At 36.6% G+C, this 20,347-nt stretch overlaps 1 protein-coding gene across 1 annotated transcript; it reads right to left on the reverse strand.

Annotated features, from left to right (window-relative positions):
- Positions 1-10,885: 10,885 nt before the first annotated feature.
- Positions 10,886-17,411, reverse strand: CSN3 (casein kappa). The gene is made up of 3 exons (XM_044225286.1): positions 17,358-17,411; positions 12,722-12,754; positions 10,886-11,347 (listed from the first exon to the last, which is right to left on the reverse strand). Exons 1-3 carry the CDS (start codon positions 17,409-17,411, stop codon positions 10,886-10,888), a joined length of 549 nt encoding a protein of 182 aa, XP_044081221.1.
- Between the last annotated feature and the right edge of the window lie 2,936 nt (positions 17,412-20,347).

Below are 20,347 nucleotides of genomic sequence, written 5' to 3' on the forward strand. Positions count from 1 at the left end.
GGAAAGCAGGCTCCCTGATGAGCAGAGAGCCCGATGTGGGGCTCGATCCCAGGACCCTGAGATCATGACCTCAGCTGAAGGCAGAGGCTTTAACCTACTGAGCCACCCAGCTGCCCCCACTGTTACTATTTGGAATCTTTCTGTATTGTAGTGCTTAGCACAGAGCCTTGCTATTTGTGGATGCTCAAAATATGAGGTTGACTGTATTAATTTCATATATGCAGTTTTCTGAAATTAACTGTTTACATAGTAATGCGCCTTAGACAACACTTTAGATGTATAAAAGTTTTAAGTGCCTAAGAATGAGAATATCACTTAGCAGCTATCTTGTAGATGTATGCGTTCATGGAGCTCTGGAGCAGAGTCAAATTTAAGCCTGTTCTTAGAAGATCCTTATGATATTTCTCACCTATATACAAATTGTCCTCGAAGACTGTAAAAAGAAGGGACATCTTATCTACTAATTTGGTTTGCTTTTATAATACCCATCAGATAGCGAAGGTGTTCCCATCCAATATGAGTACACCGATTTAAAATTTGTCTCTGGGGTAGTCTTGAGAAAGGGATGGTTAAGATAAAAATTGATAAACCTAAAATAGATTCAGCCTTAGGAGAAAAATAATCTTTTTTTTTTTTTTCAATTCTAAATTGCTGTTACATATATGTCATGTGACACCACATTGTAGAAATGAAGAAGGAATTTGTGGTGGGAAATGGAAATACTAAATGTGACTACAGCCTTCCAGGCGATCAGTAGATTGATAGGCCTCTCTCTCCCCCACCGCCATCTCCTTCCGTCTTTCTCCTCTTCTCTCACACAGGTACAGGCCTTAAGAAGATGATTAAGGGGCGTCTGGATGGCTCTGTTGGTTAAGCTTCTGCCTTCTGCTCAGTTCATGATCCCGGAGTGCTGGGACCGCGCCCTGCATTGGGCTCCCGGCTCAGCAGGAAGTCTGCTTCTCCTCTGCCCTTCACCCTACTTGTGCTCTCTGTCGCTTGCGCTCTCTCTCTCTCAAATAAAATCTTAAAACAAAAAAAGAAGATCAAGCCCTTACTTGATTCTCAGAGGATATAGAGGATTTAAGGAAGTGTGAAGGTTTGGAGAGAACGGACAGGGACAAGATTTATCAGTTTCGTGCTCCTTAGTCCCAGTCTGTGACTGTGCGGTTACAGTGGTGGTGGGGGAGGGGCTGGACCCAAAGACGTCGGTGACATTGTCCTTGCAAGACAGCATCTTACCGGATCTAAGAAGCTCTTTCTTGGTCTTCCACGGCTGCTCCAGTGCCATTCCAGCACAGAAATAACTTAGTCTTTTCTATATGAAGATGTATTTACAGACTTCTAGAACCCTCTTGGTATTTACCAGGGCCAACTTCTCATTTGGGGGAAGAAAGCATGTTTATTTTCCAGGTTCTTGAATAGTGTCTCTGCTGCCAGTTTTCTAGTATCCTAGAAATTTCATATCCTGCATAAGGGATTCCTATTGTTCTACAGGTTACACCTGTAAGTGTTCATTACCTTTCATAAAAGTAAAATTCACCAAGTTAATAAATGATTATTTTGAACTCTAAGAGACAGATTTTAGAGGGATAATATAGTGAAAGTCAGGGAATGGAAGATTTCATTGCTTAAAAGGGGAATTAAGAGGATTTGGGGGTTCTTCGGGTGCCTGGCTGGCTTGGTGGGTAAAAGAAAGCATGTAACTCTTGATCTAGGGATTGTGAGTTTTGGCCCTATGTTGGGTGTAGAGATTACTTTCAAAAATATTTTTAAACAATGCAGTGACATTTCTTACAGTGTTTCAAATATGTGAAATGATATGTGGGCGATAGACAAAGAAGAAAAAAGTACAACATAGTATGCTTAAAGAATTACATTGTATTTTCACTGCTCAAATCTTTAGTGTTTCACACCTTTTTAAAATTTAAATTCAATTAGCCAACATACAGTACATCATTAGTTTTTGATGTAGTGGTCAGTGATTCATTAGTTGCGTGTAACACCCAGTGCTCATCACACCATGTGCCCTCCTTAATGCTTTGATTATCGATTGGGGTATTAAGTCAGTCTTTAGGGGTTATATGCAGTAGTTACCCCATGTGGGTTCTGGGTAGTGTTATTAGTGGTAGATTCTGAGGCCTTTTATTTAGGAGAAGTGGCTGCTGGAGTTGAAGGAGTAACAGGGCCTGTGGCATTCGATTCTGGAACGGCAGTGGGATCTTCATATTCATATTCATATTCAGAGGCTGGATCATAATCTTCAGTGCCATAGGGATACTCTTCAGTGGTGGGGACGTCTTCAGGCACAGTGTCAGTGGTTGTACTGGTAGCAGTGGTGGCATCGGGGGGAGCAGAAGTGATAGCGGTTGTACTGGTAGCAGTGGTGGCATCCGGGGGAGCAGAAGTGAGAGCGGTTGTACTGGTAGCAGTGGTGGCATCGGGGGGAGCAGAAGTGATACCGGTCACAAGCAGAGCAGTGCCAAGGGTGGAGGTGTCAACTCCTGGAGCAGCCGTGGTGGTTTTCAGAGCCTCTGCAGTGGCCGCAGTGTCAGTTCCAGTGCCACTGGCACTGTTGGTGCTCACTGCAGTGCCTGTGGGGCTGGTCACAGGAGCAGTCACAGCGGTCTCTTCCACGGTGGTACCACTATTGGTGGTGGTGCTGTCAATTGCAGAAGTGGTTGCTGTCGCCATAATGCCAGTCCCAGTGGTGGCTGTGTCCTCTTCAAGGATGGTGGTCTCTCGTCCGGTGGTGGTGGTATCAGCAAGTTGGGTGATGAGCTGAGATGCAGAGACGGCAGTAGAAGGTGACAGGGTGGTAGTAAGAGCTTTTGCACTCGGTGCAATTTGAGTCGTGCTAGTAGTAATACCGTTCGGACCTCCAGTGGCTGTTGTGCTGATATCCGCAAAGGCAGTAGTTGGTGCTATGTGTGATGCAGGAGTTGCCGCTACAGAATTCTCAGATGGCTGCTTTTTGGGTTGATTTTGACAAGGCTTATGAGGTTTAGATAGAGGAGTTTGAAGCTGAGATGGAGGAGGTTTTATTAGACAAGATACAGGTGGGTGAGATTTGTGCACAGGGTGCTTGGGAGCACGTAGGACTGCTGGATTTGCTGGAGACTGGTTAACAGATTGCAAGGGTCTCTTCTTCCTTGGTTTGTTTTTGGAAGCTGGACGCTGACTTCTGGCAGAACTGCATCCTTGAGACTTGGCTGTGAACTTAGCAATTCTTTTTGAAGTGGACTTGGAGCCTGGTAAATTGTTTGGTGGAGATCTCTTAGAAGAAGCTCTCTTTGTTTCACTCTTGGAAACTTGAGATGTTGGCGGTTTAGACTTAGGAACCAGATGGCTCCTCACTGCACCTTGGGAAGATGACCGCTGTTTAAGCGCAACTGCAGCAGCTGGAGCCTTTGTTTTTTTTGTCTTGACTGCTGATTTTCGTGTAGTTTTGGCAACGGAAGACTTTTTCCCTGTGTGGCTGGAAAATGATGTCTGCTTGGTAATTTTTGACTGTTCCTGCTTAAGCTTAGTAGTTTTCTTCTTTTTTATAGCAGTTTTGGTGGGAAATGGTTGTTTGGACTTAGACTTGTTAGCTGATAACCGCTTGTGTGCAGGCTTGTGGATTAAGTTCTGTGTTTTTGAAGTTGATTTTGATTGTGGCTGTTTTTGTCCAATCTTATTAGCTAAGAATTGCTTTTTGGTAGAGGGATACCTTTTTGCGGCATCTTGGGAGGATAATGAATGTTTGGATGTAGACTTGGAAGGTGAAGATTTTTTAAATTTAGATGCTAGGGATTGGTTTGGTAAAACTGATGAAGATGATTTTGGTTGAGTCTTAGTAAGTGAAGCCCGCCTTGATGGATGCTTTGATGTTTGGGCTTGGGCCTGTCTTAATGCAGCCTCGGCAGGTGAGGACTTGGGTTTTCTGGTTTTGGAAGATGAATTCAGCCTCAGGAGCTTTTGTCTTGACTGGTCATGAGTTTTAAGACTCTCGCTTGTCTGCAAATAAAAAAGTATATGAATTTTTAAAAATGTGTGGCTTTGGTCACAATCAGGTCACATTGATTGAATTTAAAAATATTCACTAGTAAAAATAAAAAAAGCAACCATTTTTTATTTTTTTCAGATTTTATTTTTTAAGTCTACTTTTTGGAGCAGTTTTAGTTTTATAGCAAAATTGGGTAGAAGATATTGAGAGTTTCTATATACTCCTGCCTCAATATATGCAGCCTCCCCTACTTCCAGGATCTCACAGTAGAGCGGTATCTTTGTTACAGTTCATGAACTTACATATGCACGTCACTATTCAAAGCCCATAGTTTACATTAGATTTCACTCTTACTGTTACCTTCTGTGGGTTTTGACAATGTGTAATGGGATGTGTTTTATAGAATGCTTTACTACACTAAAATTTTTTTGTACTTTACCTATTCATTCTTCCTAACTCCTGGTAACCACTGATCTTTTTACTATTTTCATAGTTTTGCTTTTTCCAGAATGTATTATGGTTGGACCTATACAGTATAAAGAAAGATTGGTTTCTTTCACTTAGTAATTTACATTTAAATTTTCTTTATGTCTTTTCATGTTCTGATAGCTCATTTTGTTTTTAAGTACCAAATAATATTATTATTTGGATGTACCACAGTTTATTCACTCATCACTGAAGGATATCTTGGTTGCTTTCAATTTTGGCAATTATGATTAGAACTTCTATAAACATCCGTGTTCACATTTTTGTGGGGACATAAGTTTCTGATTATTTTATAATCCCATTACATGAATATATAGAAAGGGATATAATAATCAGGGTTCATGGTAATTTTTTAAAGCAATAAAACATGCCTTATCCTGGTTACAAACACAATGATATTTTACTCTGAGATTTCTTTTTGGCATAAGATTGATATGAACCTCTTTATCTTTTTCTAAATGAGAAAAAAAAATTACTTGTTGAAGATCACTGAAAACTTACCAAGAAGAATATAGTAAAGTGCAGGATGATTGTAGACAAGATGAGGATCTTCATCTTTTCTTCATAGACTCTAGCAAAGAAGGAAAGGAAAGGAAAGACAGGAAAATGGAAAGGAAAAAGGAAAGGAAAAGAAAAGAGAAAGGAAAGAAAAGGAAAGGAAGAAAGGAAAAAGAAATTAAGAATAAAGACAGTCCATATTTAATTGTGTAAATAGTATAAATTACTTTAGTAAATCATGATATTAAGACTTCTTGAGGAGCAATACTATCACTAAATAATTTACTGTTTACCCAAGACCTTTCTGCATCCTTTATAAAGTTCTAATAACATGAGAATAATTCAAGTAATTGGGGTTAACAGCATAGTGCTTCTTTAAATATAAGGAAAAGTTCATTATTCAAGTAAAAATTATTTAAAAAAAGTTTTAGTTAAAAACATTGTAATTCATACTTTTAGGATGTTTAAGCCAATACTTCCACAGAAACCTGGAAGAGTTGAAACAAGCATTAAAGTTGGCACCCACTTTTTCAGCAGAATGTCTTAGGCAGAATGAAGCATTCCTACTAAAGCAGTTTTTACTTAACAAAGACAAACTTCCTTTGTGATTTTTATTCAAATTACATTTTATCAAAGGTTGCTGTTTGGCCACAGAACTTGAGTAATTCATAGGTATAAGCTTTGATTAAACTGCAGATAAAGTGAAACTCTGTCTTTTGATGGTATATGAACAGTTTCCATAGTAATTAGTATAATAATGTTAGAAACAGTTCAGTTTGTCTTAAGTTAGAAGACCCTTTCAATGATTAATTTAACTATACATTTGTGTCCAAACTGTGTAAAGCCCAGAGTCTAATGAAAAATCAATGTCCCAAACTCTTATCCGTGTTATATACCTTAGAAAATTCTCCTCTGTCTTCTCGTCAGATTTTATCTTCTCTTAACCAAGCTGACTTCTCTAGTAGACGTTGTCTCCAAATGAAAACTGGTAAGTGCTCTTTGAATAAATAAACCTTCCATCCCTGGATGTCCCTCCTACTTATTTCCTGTTGGGGAGAGAGGCTGAGAAATCTCTAATATCATTACTGTTGGCAAGGGTTAACACTGATTAAAAGAAAGTCAAATCTGTTGACAACATCTGTTCTTTCGTGGATTCTTTTTGTGGAAATATGTTTCACTGATAAATTTTAGAAAAAATAATTTATTTCTTACAAAATTTTTATTATTTTTACTATTACTTGAAATTGTTAAGTTTAGGGGTGCCTGGATGGCTCAGAGGTTTAAGCCTCTTTCTTCAGCTCAGGTCTTGGTCTCAGAGTCCAGGGATCTAGTCTCATCTGACTGTTTGCTCAGCAGGGAGCCTGCTCCCCACCCCAACTCCCGCTCTGCCTGCCTCTCTGCCTACTTTTGATCTCTCTCTCTCTCTCTCTCTCTCTCTCTGTGTCAAATAAATAAATAAAAACTTTGAAAAAAATTGTTAGTTTAAAATTTATTATTTCTACAGCATGAAATACTTAAAGGCTTTATTCATTAAAGTTCTGTCTTAACATCCCAATGATGGTTGTAGGTGTTTTGTAGTGAATGATTCAAAAGAAAGATTTTTAAATTTGGAAAATAACTATGTTAATGCCAAATACTAATTTTAAAGGAATGTATAAGAGCTTAATCTTGCCTTAAGGAGTTTCTGGGATTTTTCAGTGTATTCCAATAAAATATACACATAAAAGAATACATTAGATCTTTTAAATCTGTTTTTGTTCATCAGCCGGACTTTATAATTATGATTTCAATAATATGGGCACTTGGCCACTACTCAAGTGTATTATATTAGGAGGGGAGCATGCCACCATCTCCTTCTTTTAAGTAGTCTGCTAAAGTTAAGATAATATGTAGTGTTGATACAGCAATTTAGTTATCATTCTGTTGACATTCAGCTTTCTTTCCTTGAAAACTGAGAGTAAGTTATAAAAACATTCTCTCTGTATACTTTTATATTGCTGTGATTGGTGATAATGATTTACAGTAATTCTCTTTTGAGTTTAAACTTGGTTTAATAATATATCGCTCACTGGCTTTGGTGTCTGATTCATGATCACTAATAAACTGCTAAGGTCAACATTTATTTTTCTTTTAGATTTTAGCAAGTAAAGTCTAGGTTATTTAATCCTCTTAAATGGGTATTTCAACTTCAGTCATTAACCGTCCACTTATTCCTTTATTTACTTATTTGTTTAACAAATGCTTGCTTAGTATCAGGCCCTACTTTGGAGAATGTAGTTGGTGGGCAGAATATGGTTCCTGTGTTCCTAGGTCTTATAGACCAGCAGGAAAAGTAGACATGCAGAGTTTGATGAGTACTAAGGGGGAAAGAAATGGCAGGGACAGGACGCTGTGATAGTACCTTAGTGGGTCATTTGATCTTGGAAGTTCAGGAAAGGTTTTCTTAAGAATGTGATATCCAGTGAGTGGCTGGGTGGCTCAGTTGGTTAGTCATCCAACTCTTAATTTCAGCTCAGGTCCTGATCTCTCAGGATTGTGAGATAGAGCAGTGTGTCAGCCTTTGCACTGAGTGTGGAGCCTGCTTAAGAGTCTCTCTCCCTCTGCCTTTGTCCCTTCACTCTTCTTCCCCCTCACCCCTCTTGTTTTCTCTCTCTCTTTAAAAATAAATAAATAAAGCAAAGCTATGTGGATTCAAATCCCAGCCCCACCTGGGGAAAATTACTTCATTTCTCTTGTGTAACAACAGCAGCAGGAGCAACAACAATGACATGTAAGCCAGGGGCCCATATTAAGTGAGTAAATATATGTAAACAAATAGAAGATTGACTGGTCTATAGTATATATTGTATAACTATTGATTGCACATTATGATTAAATATCATTGTTCTATACCCCACAATAATTCTTATAGTACCTTGTACCTAGTAGGTGATAAATGTTTTTTTTTTTTTAAATTAATAAATAAATTCTACCTCTTCCACATTGTTACTTTGTTTTTCAAGAAATGAATGGTTATTAATGGCCATAGCAAATGAAGCTCAGCCATACCTTGCTCCTGTCTATGCCTCTCCTCCAGACTCTAGAATTTGAGTGAGAGAGCTGGGGAAAGGCTACAGATCATTCCTAATAGCACATGTGTTGAGAGTTTCAGGAGAAGATTAGATGGGTGACAGGTCAGCAGTTTGTAAGGGTTGAGTGATTTGTATTTTCTCTGACAGGAAGGGTTAAATATGGAGCCAGCACCGAAACCACCCATTTATTTACCTTGCAATATGTGTTTAAGGGAAAACCCTATTTTTGGACTTTGAGTATTCACCGATGTTTGTAGACTGGACGACCTCATTTCCAGAAACTTCCTGTGTGTGTGTGTGTGTGTGTGTCTGCATCACATGCTCATGTTTATGTTTGGACAGATGTGAGACTATAGCTTCCAGTCTGGAGGAATCTGGTCATGTAGGTCTAGTCTCCATCAACTTCTGTAATTTTGCCATTATCTGTGTTTGTAGTTGTGGTCATCTGTAGCCTCCCTGTGCCCAGAATTTACTCCCAGGAATGATACAACATTAGAACTACATTGGAGCACTTAACTTTTACCTTAACTCCAGAGTTTCCAGGGCTCTCAAGGGTCACATTGTGGTCCCTTGGATTGGAACACCATAGCTTAATTCTTTTCTGGTTCCAGTGACTTAGTTGCAAGTTTAAATGTTCCAGGGTCATCCTGGAGAAGATGTATTTAATCACTGTTTGTGGACCACTTTGAGAACTGGATAACATTATGAACTTTGTCCCCAGATAAACTTGTTTGCTCAAACTCACACTAAATTTACCTTGGAAATATATCCACAGACTACTCAATAAGAGATCCCCTTGCATTCAAATGGCTTTATTGTGCAAGAAACAAAAAATTAAATGTGACATGAATGTAAAATTTGAGGGGAGAAGAGAAAGGAGCCAAATCCATCAAAATCACATTCTTTCTTGAATGAAGGAAGATGAATGACCAAAGGAGAGTTTAGAATAATCATTTGGTTTCATCAAGACCTATAAAAAATGATGACAGTTTAGAGATTTAGTTCATAGTATGTTAACAGTTTTCACGTACATTTTATTTAAATTATTTGTCGCTTATGTCTGTATCCAAGCCATTTCATCAAATTAAATATTTAAACTTAAATATTTAAAATTGTCTTATAGTAACTGAAAATAATTGACTTTACCTAATATTGACATCAAGACAATGTCCTTAACATGTTTCTTTATAAGTGATATTATATACTGGTTTTAACTTAGAGATCTAGTTTCATTAATTTTGAATAATTGTAACTATTGAAATAATGATCATTTCATTAAAAGCATAATCATGTAATATTTTAAATCAATGCAATATCTGTTACTTTCTTTCATGTTGTCTCCATTAATTTTCTTATTAAATTTTAGTAAGTTCCAAATTTCCCCAACATCTTATCTTTTTTTTCCCCTACCACATATGTCCTATTAAAGAGCAAAGAAATAGTACAATTTACAGATACCTTGACCTAAGGAAAACATAGTGTGTTTTCTGTATATTAGACAGTCCATATAGAAGTAGACAGCATAGTAATTACACTTTACTATCCAAAACCAGACAAGTTTTATTTGGTTCCCAGTTTTGAACTTCTGGGCTGTGGTAATTTACTTAAGATCCGTGGGACTATTATTTTTCTTTTGTAAATTGAAGATAGTAACATGATCCATATGGTTGCTATAGAAATATTCTGAGATAACTATATAAAGTTTTTATCATTTAGTAAGGACAGGATACTGTTTAAAAGTAAATTTTGGCAATTATTGATTTTATTTTTTTCATACAGTTTGTGGGCTGACCAATTTTTACAGTCATTTCACAATATGCATTGTAGAAACCAAAATTAAGAGAAAATAAAAGTTCAGAAAGAGTAATGACTTACCTATAGTCACAAGATAGAAGAAACAGCCCTCTCTGGTCTAACGCTATTCCCCTGTATCACAGGTCAGTGTGTTGTATTTCAGATTATATAATAATATAAACAATGTGATGCACTGAAAATATTTATTGCAAAGAACTCAAAATTTTGTAACTTTCTCCCCAAATTATTGCACACTCCGGTCACTTTCTATTTTATTGAGCTTTCTTTTTAATTTCTTTCTGTAAGTTCAAGTTTTTAGACTTTGTCATTATTCATTGATCCAAATAATAAATGGAAATGTTGGCATCATGTCTAAGGTTCTGAAAACATTTTTAAAAAAAGATTCTGAAAGTATTCTTTTAGTGTGTATGTGCTTTTTAAATTAAAAATTACAATTCTTCCATGGGCTCATCTTAGAATAGTAATTTTGAGTGCTTAAACTTCATGGATCCTTTCAGAAATGATGTCTGAAATAAAGAAATGCATGGGAAACATTTCCTTTTGCTTGATTCAAGGCAAAATTAGAGTGTAAGAACATGGTTAAATGTTTAAAATGTATTTAAAGTCATATTCTATATAGATAGTCTCAGAAAATTTATTTTTGAGATAAGAAAAATCACAAATTTAACATAGTATTTTACTCCATTTTCTGTGTGTATGAATAAGAATGAACTAAAACTAGTAGATTCTAGGAGTGTTCCAGTGGTTGAAATAAGATTTGATTAAAAAAACTCTAATTTTTCTGCATTTTGTAAAATGAGATGTTTCATTTCTTATTGGAACAGAATCTAGTATATCAATGCTATGGTACCATCAAATTAAAATTATAATGAACCCATTTTACCTGCTCCTATAATGGGCTTAATTTATCTATTATACTAGTTCAGATATTATGATTGTACTGATAAGTCCATGAATCTTGTCTGTACTATTTGCTTTTGTCTTTTGCTCACTTACCTGTGTTGTCTTCTTTGACGTTTCCTCAGAGTTTTTAGACCGTAGATGAGGTAACTGGAATTGTGGTAGTCTCAGTTGTGCTTGTGATGGTGAATTCTGAGGAAGCATCTGAAGTGACTACAGTGTTCACTGTTGGTTCAGTGGTAGGAATAAATGTAGGCTCCACAGAAGCAATAGTATTGATGGTAGGGATGCCTGTCTTATCCTGAATCTTCTTTGGGGTAATGGTAATAAGTGATGGATGTAGGTGTGGGGGACGTACCACGGTGGGTGGGAAGGCATTTGGCAGTACTTGCCATTGAGGAATTTGGGCATGAGGCCTAACTGCAACTGGTTTTGCATAAAATGGATAAGGCACATACTGATGATTAATTGGTACAACTGGTATGTGTGGGTAGTAAGTAGGCTCGTAGCGAGGATAGTTATTCAGCACATAATGAAATGGGATATACTTGGCAATTTTCTGATTGAACAGGCTTTCATCATTCTTGCGGCACTGTAAAAAGAATACATTATGCAGATGGTATTATTGTAGGCTAGAATATAGAGATATCTTAAAGTATGTATTTTAGTGTTTGACATTGAGTAACTACAATATTGGAAGTAGTGAACTCAGCAACTGTATTTTTTTTTATAAGACACAGATTTGTACACTTCCCTTCTATTTTTTGATTTTCAACAAATACTAAAAATAATATTAGTTTCAAACAAATTAGATGAGGTAATCCATGAGGTAAAACCTCGTTGCCTAGGTCTTGACATACATGAAAAGTGCTGAGTAAATGTTGGGCATTATAATAAGAACAACAGCTAGAATAATCTCATAGAGATTTTTGACCTATGGTGCACAAACATAGCACAAAGACAGGAATATATGTGCATATATATATTTTCATATATTTGTGTGTATGTATATATGTATTCTTACTACATATTTGTAAATATTTACAAATTTTATTTATCTAGAGACTAGGCTGAGGGCACATTTATTTTTTTTCTAAACTAATTATAGCAGAATAGTAAAATAATGTGATGTGGGAGGATTCCTGGATTTGTGCTTTGGATTCTTTTCAGCTTACGTTATTCACTAAAGATCAGTTAGGGAGGGGCGCCTGGGTGGCTCAGTGGCTTAAGCCGTGGCCTTCGGCTCAGGTCATGATCTTAGGTCCTGGAATTGAGCCCCGCATCAGGCTCTCTCTGCTCAGCAGGGAGCCTGCTTTCCCCCTCTCTCTCTGCCTGCCTCTCTGCCTGCTTGTGATCTCCATCTGTCAAATAAATAAATAAAATCTTAAAAAAAAAAAGATCAGTAGGGAATTTACCATTTTTATTTGTCTCTGTTGGTTGTGTGCATTTATACAAATACGTCATTAGGTCTTTCCAAAAGTAAAACAAATCAACAAAATTATACTGCAAAGCAAGTACTTCTCATGAAAGGAGACATAAGTAAATGTGTTCTTTCAAACATATGTATGGAACAAGAAGAGGAAGTAAATGTAAGTGTATGAGAAGTATTCAGAGACGGATCAGAGAGGGAGCTTTCCCCAAGTCTTCAGTGAGGAGAGATACTAAACTTTACATTTGTTTTCCTTTATTCCCAATGTTAAACTCTGGGATAGGTTTCTCAGGCTGCAAAATATACATGAAAACCAAAAGCACATGATTTGGGTTAGAAGAATCCAAGATTTTCATATGAATATTGAGGTTGATTCATATGATTGGTTGCTAAAGTGGTATTTTTTTCAATGATTATTAAATTATTTTGTGGGGTTTATTAGTTTTTAGGCAGAAGGCACTTAAATATCATAGAACTTGGTATAATATTATCCTTCAGAGTTCATGTCTCTTCTAGAAATAATTAAAATAAACTTACAGTTGGTTGTTCCTGGTTTTGCACCTCTGCGCCCTGCTGAGATCACAGAAACAAGAAATAAGTTATAAAAAAGCTTTGGGCAGAGTCCAGATTTTTTTTGTAGTTTTAAAAATCTTTTGTACAAAAGACAAAACATGATTTCTTTGTTTTTATTTTGATATTATAAAATATTATAATGCATTCTCCATGGTTATTTAATCTATAAGGCTTGTGAACCACTCAAGCAGTGACAGCAATAAACTAATTAAAATCTTTAAAATCACCACTGTGGAGAAGAAGAATTTAAGTTTGAATATAATATGATCGTCTGACTCCTACGCAAAAAATATACACGACATTTGCCTAAATGAAAAATATGAACAACATATTTTGTATTGAATGTACATTGGAATTTTTTTGTTTTTTGAATATGTATTGTTAAAACAAAGGCACGTTGAGTATATTTTTATCTGCTCTCCTAAGATGACATATGAGGTTTATCTAGATTTTTAAAAATTGCCTTTCACATAACATTAGTGTATAGATATTATATAGATAATAGTGTTTTTTAAATCATCTTTCATTTATTTTTGCAATAATTCTGGATCACAACATGTATAGGGAATCGGGAGTGAGAAAACGATTTACGTAAGCATCTATATAAAGCTTTCAAAACTCACAAAGTCTTTGTAAAGTTTTGAGATGAGGTCATAATGATGTGGGAAACAAAAGCAAAAGAAAAATTATTAAATATTCTTACTACTTATAGCCCATTGACAAGTTCCCGAAACAGGCAGAGTGACATTCCTGTAGGGACTCAATTGCCTCAATGCTGACACTTTGTTAAGGGCAAAAGGCAATCTTAGCTTGAACCTCAGGATCCTGTAAGTCTACTTTAACATATAAAAATTCCTTTGGAATTTCTTTTGTCACTACTCCTCCAAGATTCATGCTGGCAGTCATCCCCCAAGCATATAACCCACTGATATACATTGTAGGGTCTTATGACTAAGGTTTTATTAGACAGTAATAAATTACCTTTTCCCAGAAATAGCTAGCCCCCCTCAAAGTCCTGAAAACTTTGTTTCCAGAATTTCTTAGAGACGTACACTATCCCTAACCCCCTCTCAGCTTGAAATGACCCCCGTGCAGCTCTTCCTGCCAAGTCCTGTCCTGATGCTTTAATAAAACATCCTTTTGTACTAATTTGTCTCAAGAATTCTTTCTTGGCTTTTGACTTCAAACCCTAATGTCTTTACTACATCAATAACATTATTATTAGTTTTTTAAATGATCTAGTGTAGGACTTTCACACATACTCTTTGGTCTGAAAAGACTAGAAACCTTTTAGAAGATGTAGGTACAGAAAATCAGAAGTTTGATAAAATATTAAAATTCAGGGTATGGTGAGATAGAGATTTCTTTACTCTGAATGTATTATATTACTAGTTAAAAATTTAAAAAGTCGGTCACCTGGGTGGCTCAGTTGGTTAAGCCACTGCCTTCGGCCCAGGTCATGATCCCAGGGTCGTGGGATGGAGTCCCGCATCGGGCTCCTTGCTCAGTGGGGAGCCTGCTTCTCTCTCTGCCTCTGCCTGCCTCTCTGCCTGCTTGTGTTCTCTCTCTCTCACTCTCTCTCTCTGATAAATAAATAAATAAATAAAATCTTTAAAAATTTTTTAAAAAGTAATAGAAATATTATAGAAAGTTTGCCTACACTCAAAAATTCTGATAATCTAGACATTCATCTAGTATCAATTTGTACATATGTTCCTGGTATATGTTCATTTTAGTGCAATTCAAAAAGCATGATCTCATATTATTTTTCAATTTTCCTCCTGTTTTATTATAGTTGAAAAATGAGTAATAATTATGTCATGAAATGTTTATTGCTAACCATTAAGCTTCTTTAAAAAAAAACTGTTCTATTATAAATAGATGAATAACATCTTTATAGCAGTGTCCTTTTTAATAGTTTTCATAGAGTCCTTAAGATAGTTTTTAAAAAATGTAACTTTAGCAGGGGGGGACAAAATTATTTGATTGGGATTATCAGATTTCTCTACCGAAGAGTTGTGCTGACTTATAATGCCTCCCATAAGCTGTAAGGGTGTGCAACTCATTCCATAATTGTTAATAATAAATATTGTCCTGACTATATTTAGAGAGAAGGAATAAATTAACACATAAGAGATACTATCACAAAATACATATAAATTTGACTACTCATAAGATTGAATGGTAAAATCTATAAACTTTCACTGTTTTTTAAATTATGTGTTCATGTCCCTGGGGCTTGAAGCCTCTGTGAAAATGGGAAGGAGTGGGACGCCTGGGTGGCTCAGTGGGTTAAGCCGCTGCCTTCGGCTCAGGTCATGATCTCAGGGTCCTGGGATCGAGTCCCGCATTGGGCTCTCTGCTCAGCGGGGAGCCTGCTTCCCTCTCTCTCTCTCTGCCTGCCTCTCCGTCTACTTGTGATTTCTCTCTGTCAAATAAATACATAAAATCTTAAAAAAAAAAAAAAATGGGAAGGAGTGTTCGGGAGCTAGAGCAGGCTCAAGTTGCTCAGAAAGAAGTTGCCATAGAGCAGGCAGTTGTGGATCATGTGATACAGTGATTTATATTAAGAAATATATATTTGGTCTTTAATCTAGTTTCTGGACAATTCTGCTCCTAAAACCCTTGTAATTTCCTAAGTGATGGGAATGCATTGGGGAAGAAAGTATCTTTTATTATGTTAATAAGGTGTCATTTGGACCCCACCTAAGGATGTGGGTCAGTTGTCAGAGAAACTAACCACTTGATTTGAAGGTTGGGACTTTTAGTCCCATCCCTGATCCTCCAGGGACAGGAAAGAGACTGGAGGTTGAATGGTTCCCAGTGGTCAGTAAGTCATCCCTATGTAATGAAACCTCCTTAAAAGCCCAAAATGATGAGTTGGGAGAACTTTCAGTCTGGTGAACACATGGACATTTGGGGAGAGTGACTTTCCTGAAGAGGGCACGGGAGCTCTGCACCTCTTCCCACATACCTTACCCTACGCATCTCTCCCATCTGACTGTTCCTGACTTACATCCTTTTATGATAAACTGGTAATCTGGTAAGTAAAACACTTCCAGAGTTCTGTAAGCTACGTGGCTAATTAACCAAACCCATGAAGGAGGTTGTGGGAACTTCCCATCTATAGTCATTCTTCAGAACTACAGGTAACAGGCAGGGCTTGCAACTCATGTCTGAAGTGGGAGATGTTGTAGGTCTGAACCCTTAACCTGTGGAATTTGACAGTACCTCTGGGAAGATAGTGTCAGAATTGAGTTGAATTCTTCAGCACTCGTGGTGTCCAAAAATTACTTGGTGTTGTATGAGAACCCACTGTCCCCAATACATATTAGAATTGTGTCTGGGAAAATAATTTTCTTATTTAAATTTTAATTCCTGCCTCCCAAAGAGAAAACCCAAGTTTGAAATGTGCTGGTGGCCACAATAAAATGGAATTTCAAAGAATAAATGAAATAAAATAAATTTGAAAGGCATAATCCAAATTTTTAAAAAGTTTGACTCTGAGAATTTACCTGAAGAATTACTTAATAGATATTGAAAACAAGTCTAAATTCAGTAATAAATGAATTATGAAACAAGGGCTAGTGCATTTCAAAATTTATAATCTAAGAAATGGTCATACAGCTACTTCTGTTTGTCTTCTTGCTCTTGCTATTGGCAAATAAGTGCCTGGGATCCCTGAATGAACATGAAAATGAAACAGAACAAAAGCCAAAACAACAATGAAAGCAAGTAAAAGAGAAAAAAAAAAGTCTAAATCCTTTTCCTTAATTCCATGGCTTTAACATACAGCATGTAATTCAAGAAAATACCTGAAAACCATAGAATTGTTTATGGATATTATCCTCGGGGAGGAGTCAGTTGACATTCATGGGAAAAGTATAACAAAAGACATAATATTTGAATGGTGAAGGCAGATGTGTCAAGGTCTTTGATACTGGTAGAAAATCTTTAACCAAGCTCCTTAAGTTTTAAGGATTTAGTCCCTAAAGAAAATGGATCTGTGTAAGATAGGAATTTAAAGGAATTTCTGATCCTGAACTATGATTTATATATTGATTCTTTAAGAATTATTTTAGAGCATTTTATAACTTAAAAATATTTCCACTATTTTTCCCCAAAATGTATTTTCTGTATAGTATGAGAATTTTAAGGGTTTTTCATACAGAATAAAGTGTTATTTAATTCCTGAGAGCCAAAAGCATATGCAGAAGAATATGACTTTAATTTTGTAATATAAAATAAATAAAGTTGCTTTGAGAAAAATATAGCTAGAATGCATTTTTTTTGTTCCATGAAGTGTAACTGCACTTATAAATTTGCATAATTAGAATTTTTAAAAAAATATTTGATGGAGAGGAAGAACAAGCAGGGGGAAGAGCAAGTAGAGGAAGAGGAAGAAGCAGGCCCTCCCTCGCACAGAGTGAGCAGCCCAACGTGGGGCTCAATGTGAGGTTCAATTCCATGACCCTGGGATCAGGACCTGAGCCGAAGGCAGACCCTTAACAGACTGAGCCACCCAGGCGCCCCAATTAGAACTTTTAAATAAAACTTTCTTAAAGTCTTACTACAAATTGATTAGATGAAATTAACTCACCAAAAATGGCACGGCTAATGCAACAATATTCACAACTAGGAAAAAGCTCTTCATCATTGCACCTAAAATAAAAATTAAAAAAAATTTAAGTTAAAAAGCTCTTTTATGGGGCGCCTGGGTGGCTTGGTGGTTTAGGCCTCTGCCTTCGGCTCAGGTCATGATCTCAGGGTTCTGGGATCGAGCCCCACATCGGGCTCTTTGCTCAGCGGGGACCCTGCTTCTCCCCCTCTCTCTCTGCCTGCCTTCTGCCTACTTGTGATCTCGGTCTATCAAATAAATAAATTTAAAAAAAAAAGCTCTTTTATAATTTAAAAGTGAGTTGGGACAATTTTTATTTGTTTGTTTGTTTTTGCTGAAAGGGAAAAAAGCTAGATTTATGGGTAGATTTAGCCAATGTGGAAAATCTATTTTATCGTAAGCTTTAGAGAAACCAAACGAGATTATCAGGGATACAAACTTCTTTTTATTTAAGATTGTTTGTTTGTTTGTTTGACAGAGAGAGAGACAGCAAGAGAGGGAACACAAGCAGGGAGAGTGGGAGAGGCAGAAGCAGGTTTCTTGCTGAGCAGGGAACCCAATGCAGGGGCTCCAACCGAGGACCCTGGGATCATGACCTGAGCAGAAGGGAGACCCTTAACGACTGGGCCACCCAGGTGCCCCAGGGATACAAGCTTTACTAACACCTAGCATCAATTTTAGGAAGAGAGTTACAACATACACAAATCAGGGCAAAGGGAAGAAAGTGGAAAATGCCACAAGTGGTTTTATGCAGATAGAAGGTATCAGTTAAGAGAATCATCAAATTCTCTGTGTAGGAGATGGCATATAGATGGGATTTGTCCATGGAGAGATAAATAGAGACAAAATGTTTCCAAATGGGGGAGAGGAGAGAGAGGAGAGGAGAGAGCGGAGGCAGCCTTGGGGATATCCATGGACATTTTGAATGGAGTGAGTTTTATAAGAAGAGAAAGATAAAGTTGAAAAGAAAGTTTAGGACAGGAAAAGAGAGGCCTTGAATGCCAGGTGAAAGAGTTGGGCATGGTTTTTTAAATAATAGAAACTAGTTGAATCATTTTAGATTGGAGAGTGTTGAAAGTGTACATCCCTTTGGAGGACTGCATTCTAGCCCAGGTCCTATCTGCTTGTTTAACTTTGGCCAAGTAATTTCCCTTGCCTGGACCTTCTCTTTCTCAACTATAAAATGAAAGTTTAAGTTGTTTCTAAAATTCTGTAATTCCTTGATCGATCTAATGGGAACATGTAAGGGGGGGAATGGATCCTTAAACTGCATTCTTTATAGTACACTTCTGTAGTAATCATAAATGATGTTATTGATGGTTTTAATAAGAAATGTAGATAGGACGATTACGGTAGCTTTGAATATATATAAAAGAATTAGCCTTGGGGCGCCTGGGTGTCTCAGTCGTGAAGTGTCTGTCTTCTGCTAGGGTCATGATCCCAATGTGCTGAGATCAAGGTCCCACATTGGGCTCTGCTCAGCGGGGAGCCTGCTTCTCCCTCTCCTACTCCCTCTGCTTGTGTTCCCTCTCTCGCTGTCTCTCTCTGTCAAATAAATAAAAAATATCAAAAAAAAATAGCTTTATCCTTAAAAAGGAATATAGGATTGTCACACCTGCTTATTTTACCCTTTTTTCAATAAATTATCTTTTTAGAAAGATTTGTGTAATACTTCAAACTTTTAGTATTTAAGCACATACTGTACTTGTGAAGCAAATACTAACTACATCTTGTTACAGCTCCTGTTACTGCCATACTTGTAATAGACTTTAGTCCTGCAAACAGAGTTTTACAAAAGAGGGTCACACAGGCTTGGAAAGGGGAAACACATTAGACTCTATTTGCCTCCATTCCCAGCTAATAATGATTAAGAAGGCTGTCTACTAAGCTGACTTCAAACTGTCAATGGGTATCATGGAACTCATAGAATCAAATCCATACAACCTACAACAAACTCAAATTTCATTGAGAGGGTTGGGGCTCCTTAGCAATTCTTTACTTGCCAGTTAACTTTTTCATTGAAATATATTTGACATATAACACCATAAATTTAAGGTATACAACATGCTAATTTGATACATCTATATATTGTAATATGATTGCCATTGTAGTGATAGTTAATACCACCACCATGTCCTATAGTTATTCTTTCTTTTTTTTTTTCTTTTGGAATGATTAAGACCAAGTCTTAGCAAGTATCATGAATATAGATAGCAATTTTGTATTATAATCACCAGATAACTTTTAAAATTATAGACTGAACAATAAATTTCTATGGCAAGTAGGACTCCTGTCTAGATCTCCCAAAATTATAACACACACACACACACACACACACACACACACAAGCAAATGTGCATACAAAAAAATACTCTGTAAATGATTATAATTCCTTCCTTTTTAGCATAAACAGAAACCAGAGAGGTAAGACCGTACCTTACTTATCATCTATTTAAACCAATTAATACTTGAATTTGCCTTCATCACTTGGGAAGGTAGAAATAATTTATGAAATAGTAGAGCTATTCAGCTTTCATAAGGATATAAAAGGCATGTTTTAAAACAATAATTATAAACAAAATTGTCACCTTTACATAGAATTATATTTGAAACTAAGGGATCAACCTGGATTGTTACTACATGTCATTTGCTGAAAAGTTAATCTTCCACATTTGTAGAAATAGGTTCTTTGTCTTAAATACCTTCTTTTTTATTTAGTTTCTATGATTTTTTTTAGAAGTTTTAATCTAAATTCCTGTTAACAAGTAGTGTAATATTAGTTTCAGGTGTACCATATTTTGACTCAGTATTTCTATACTTGTATTTCTACAAGTGCACTCCTTAGTCCCCATCGCCTATTTCACCCATCCCCCTCCCACCTCTCCTCTGGTGACCATCAGTTTGTTCTCTAGAGTTAAGAGTCTGTTTCTTGGTTTGTAGCTCAACCTTCTTCTTTAGAATTTACATTGTCT

This window comes from Neovison vison, chromosome 11, assembly GCF_020171115.1.
Source record: "Neovison vison isolate M4711 chromosome 11, ASM_NN_V1, whole genome shotgun sequence".
NCBI classification, from domain to species: Eukaryota; Metazoa; Chordata; class Mammalia; order Carnivora; family Mustelidae; genus Neogale; species Neogale vison.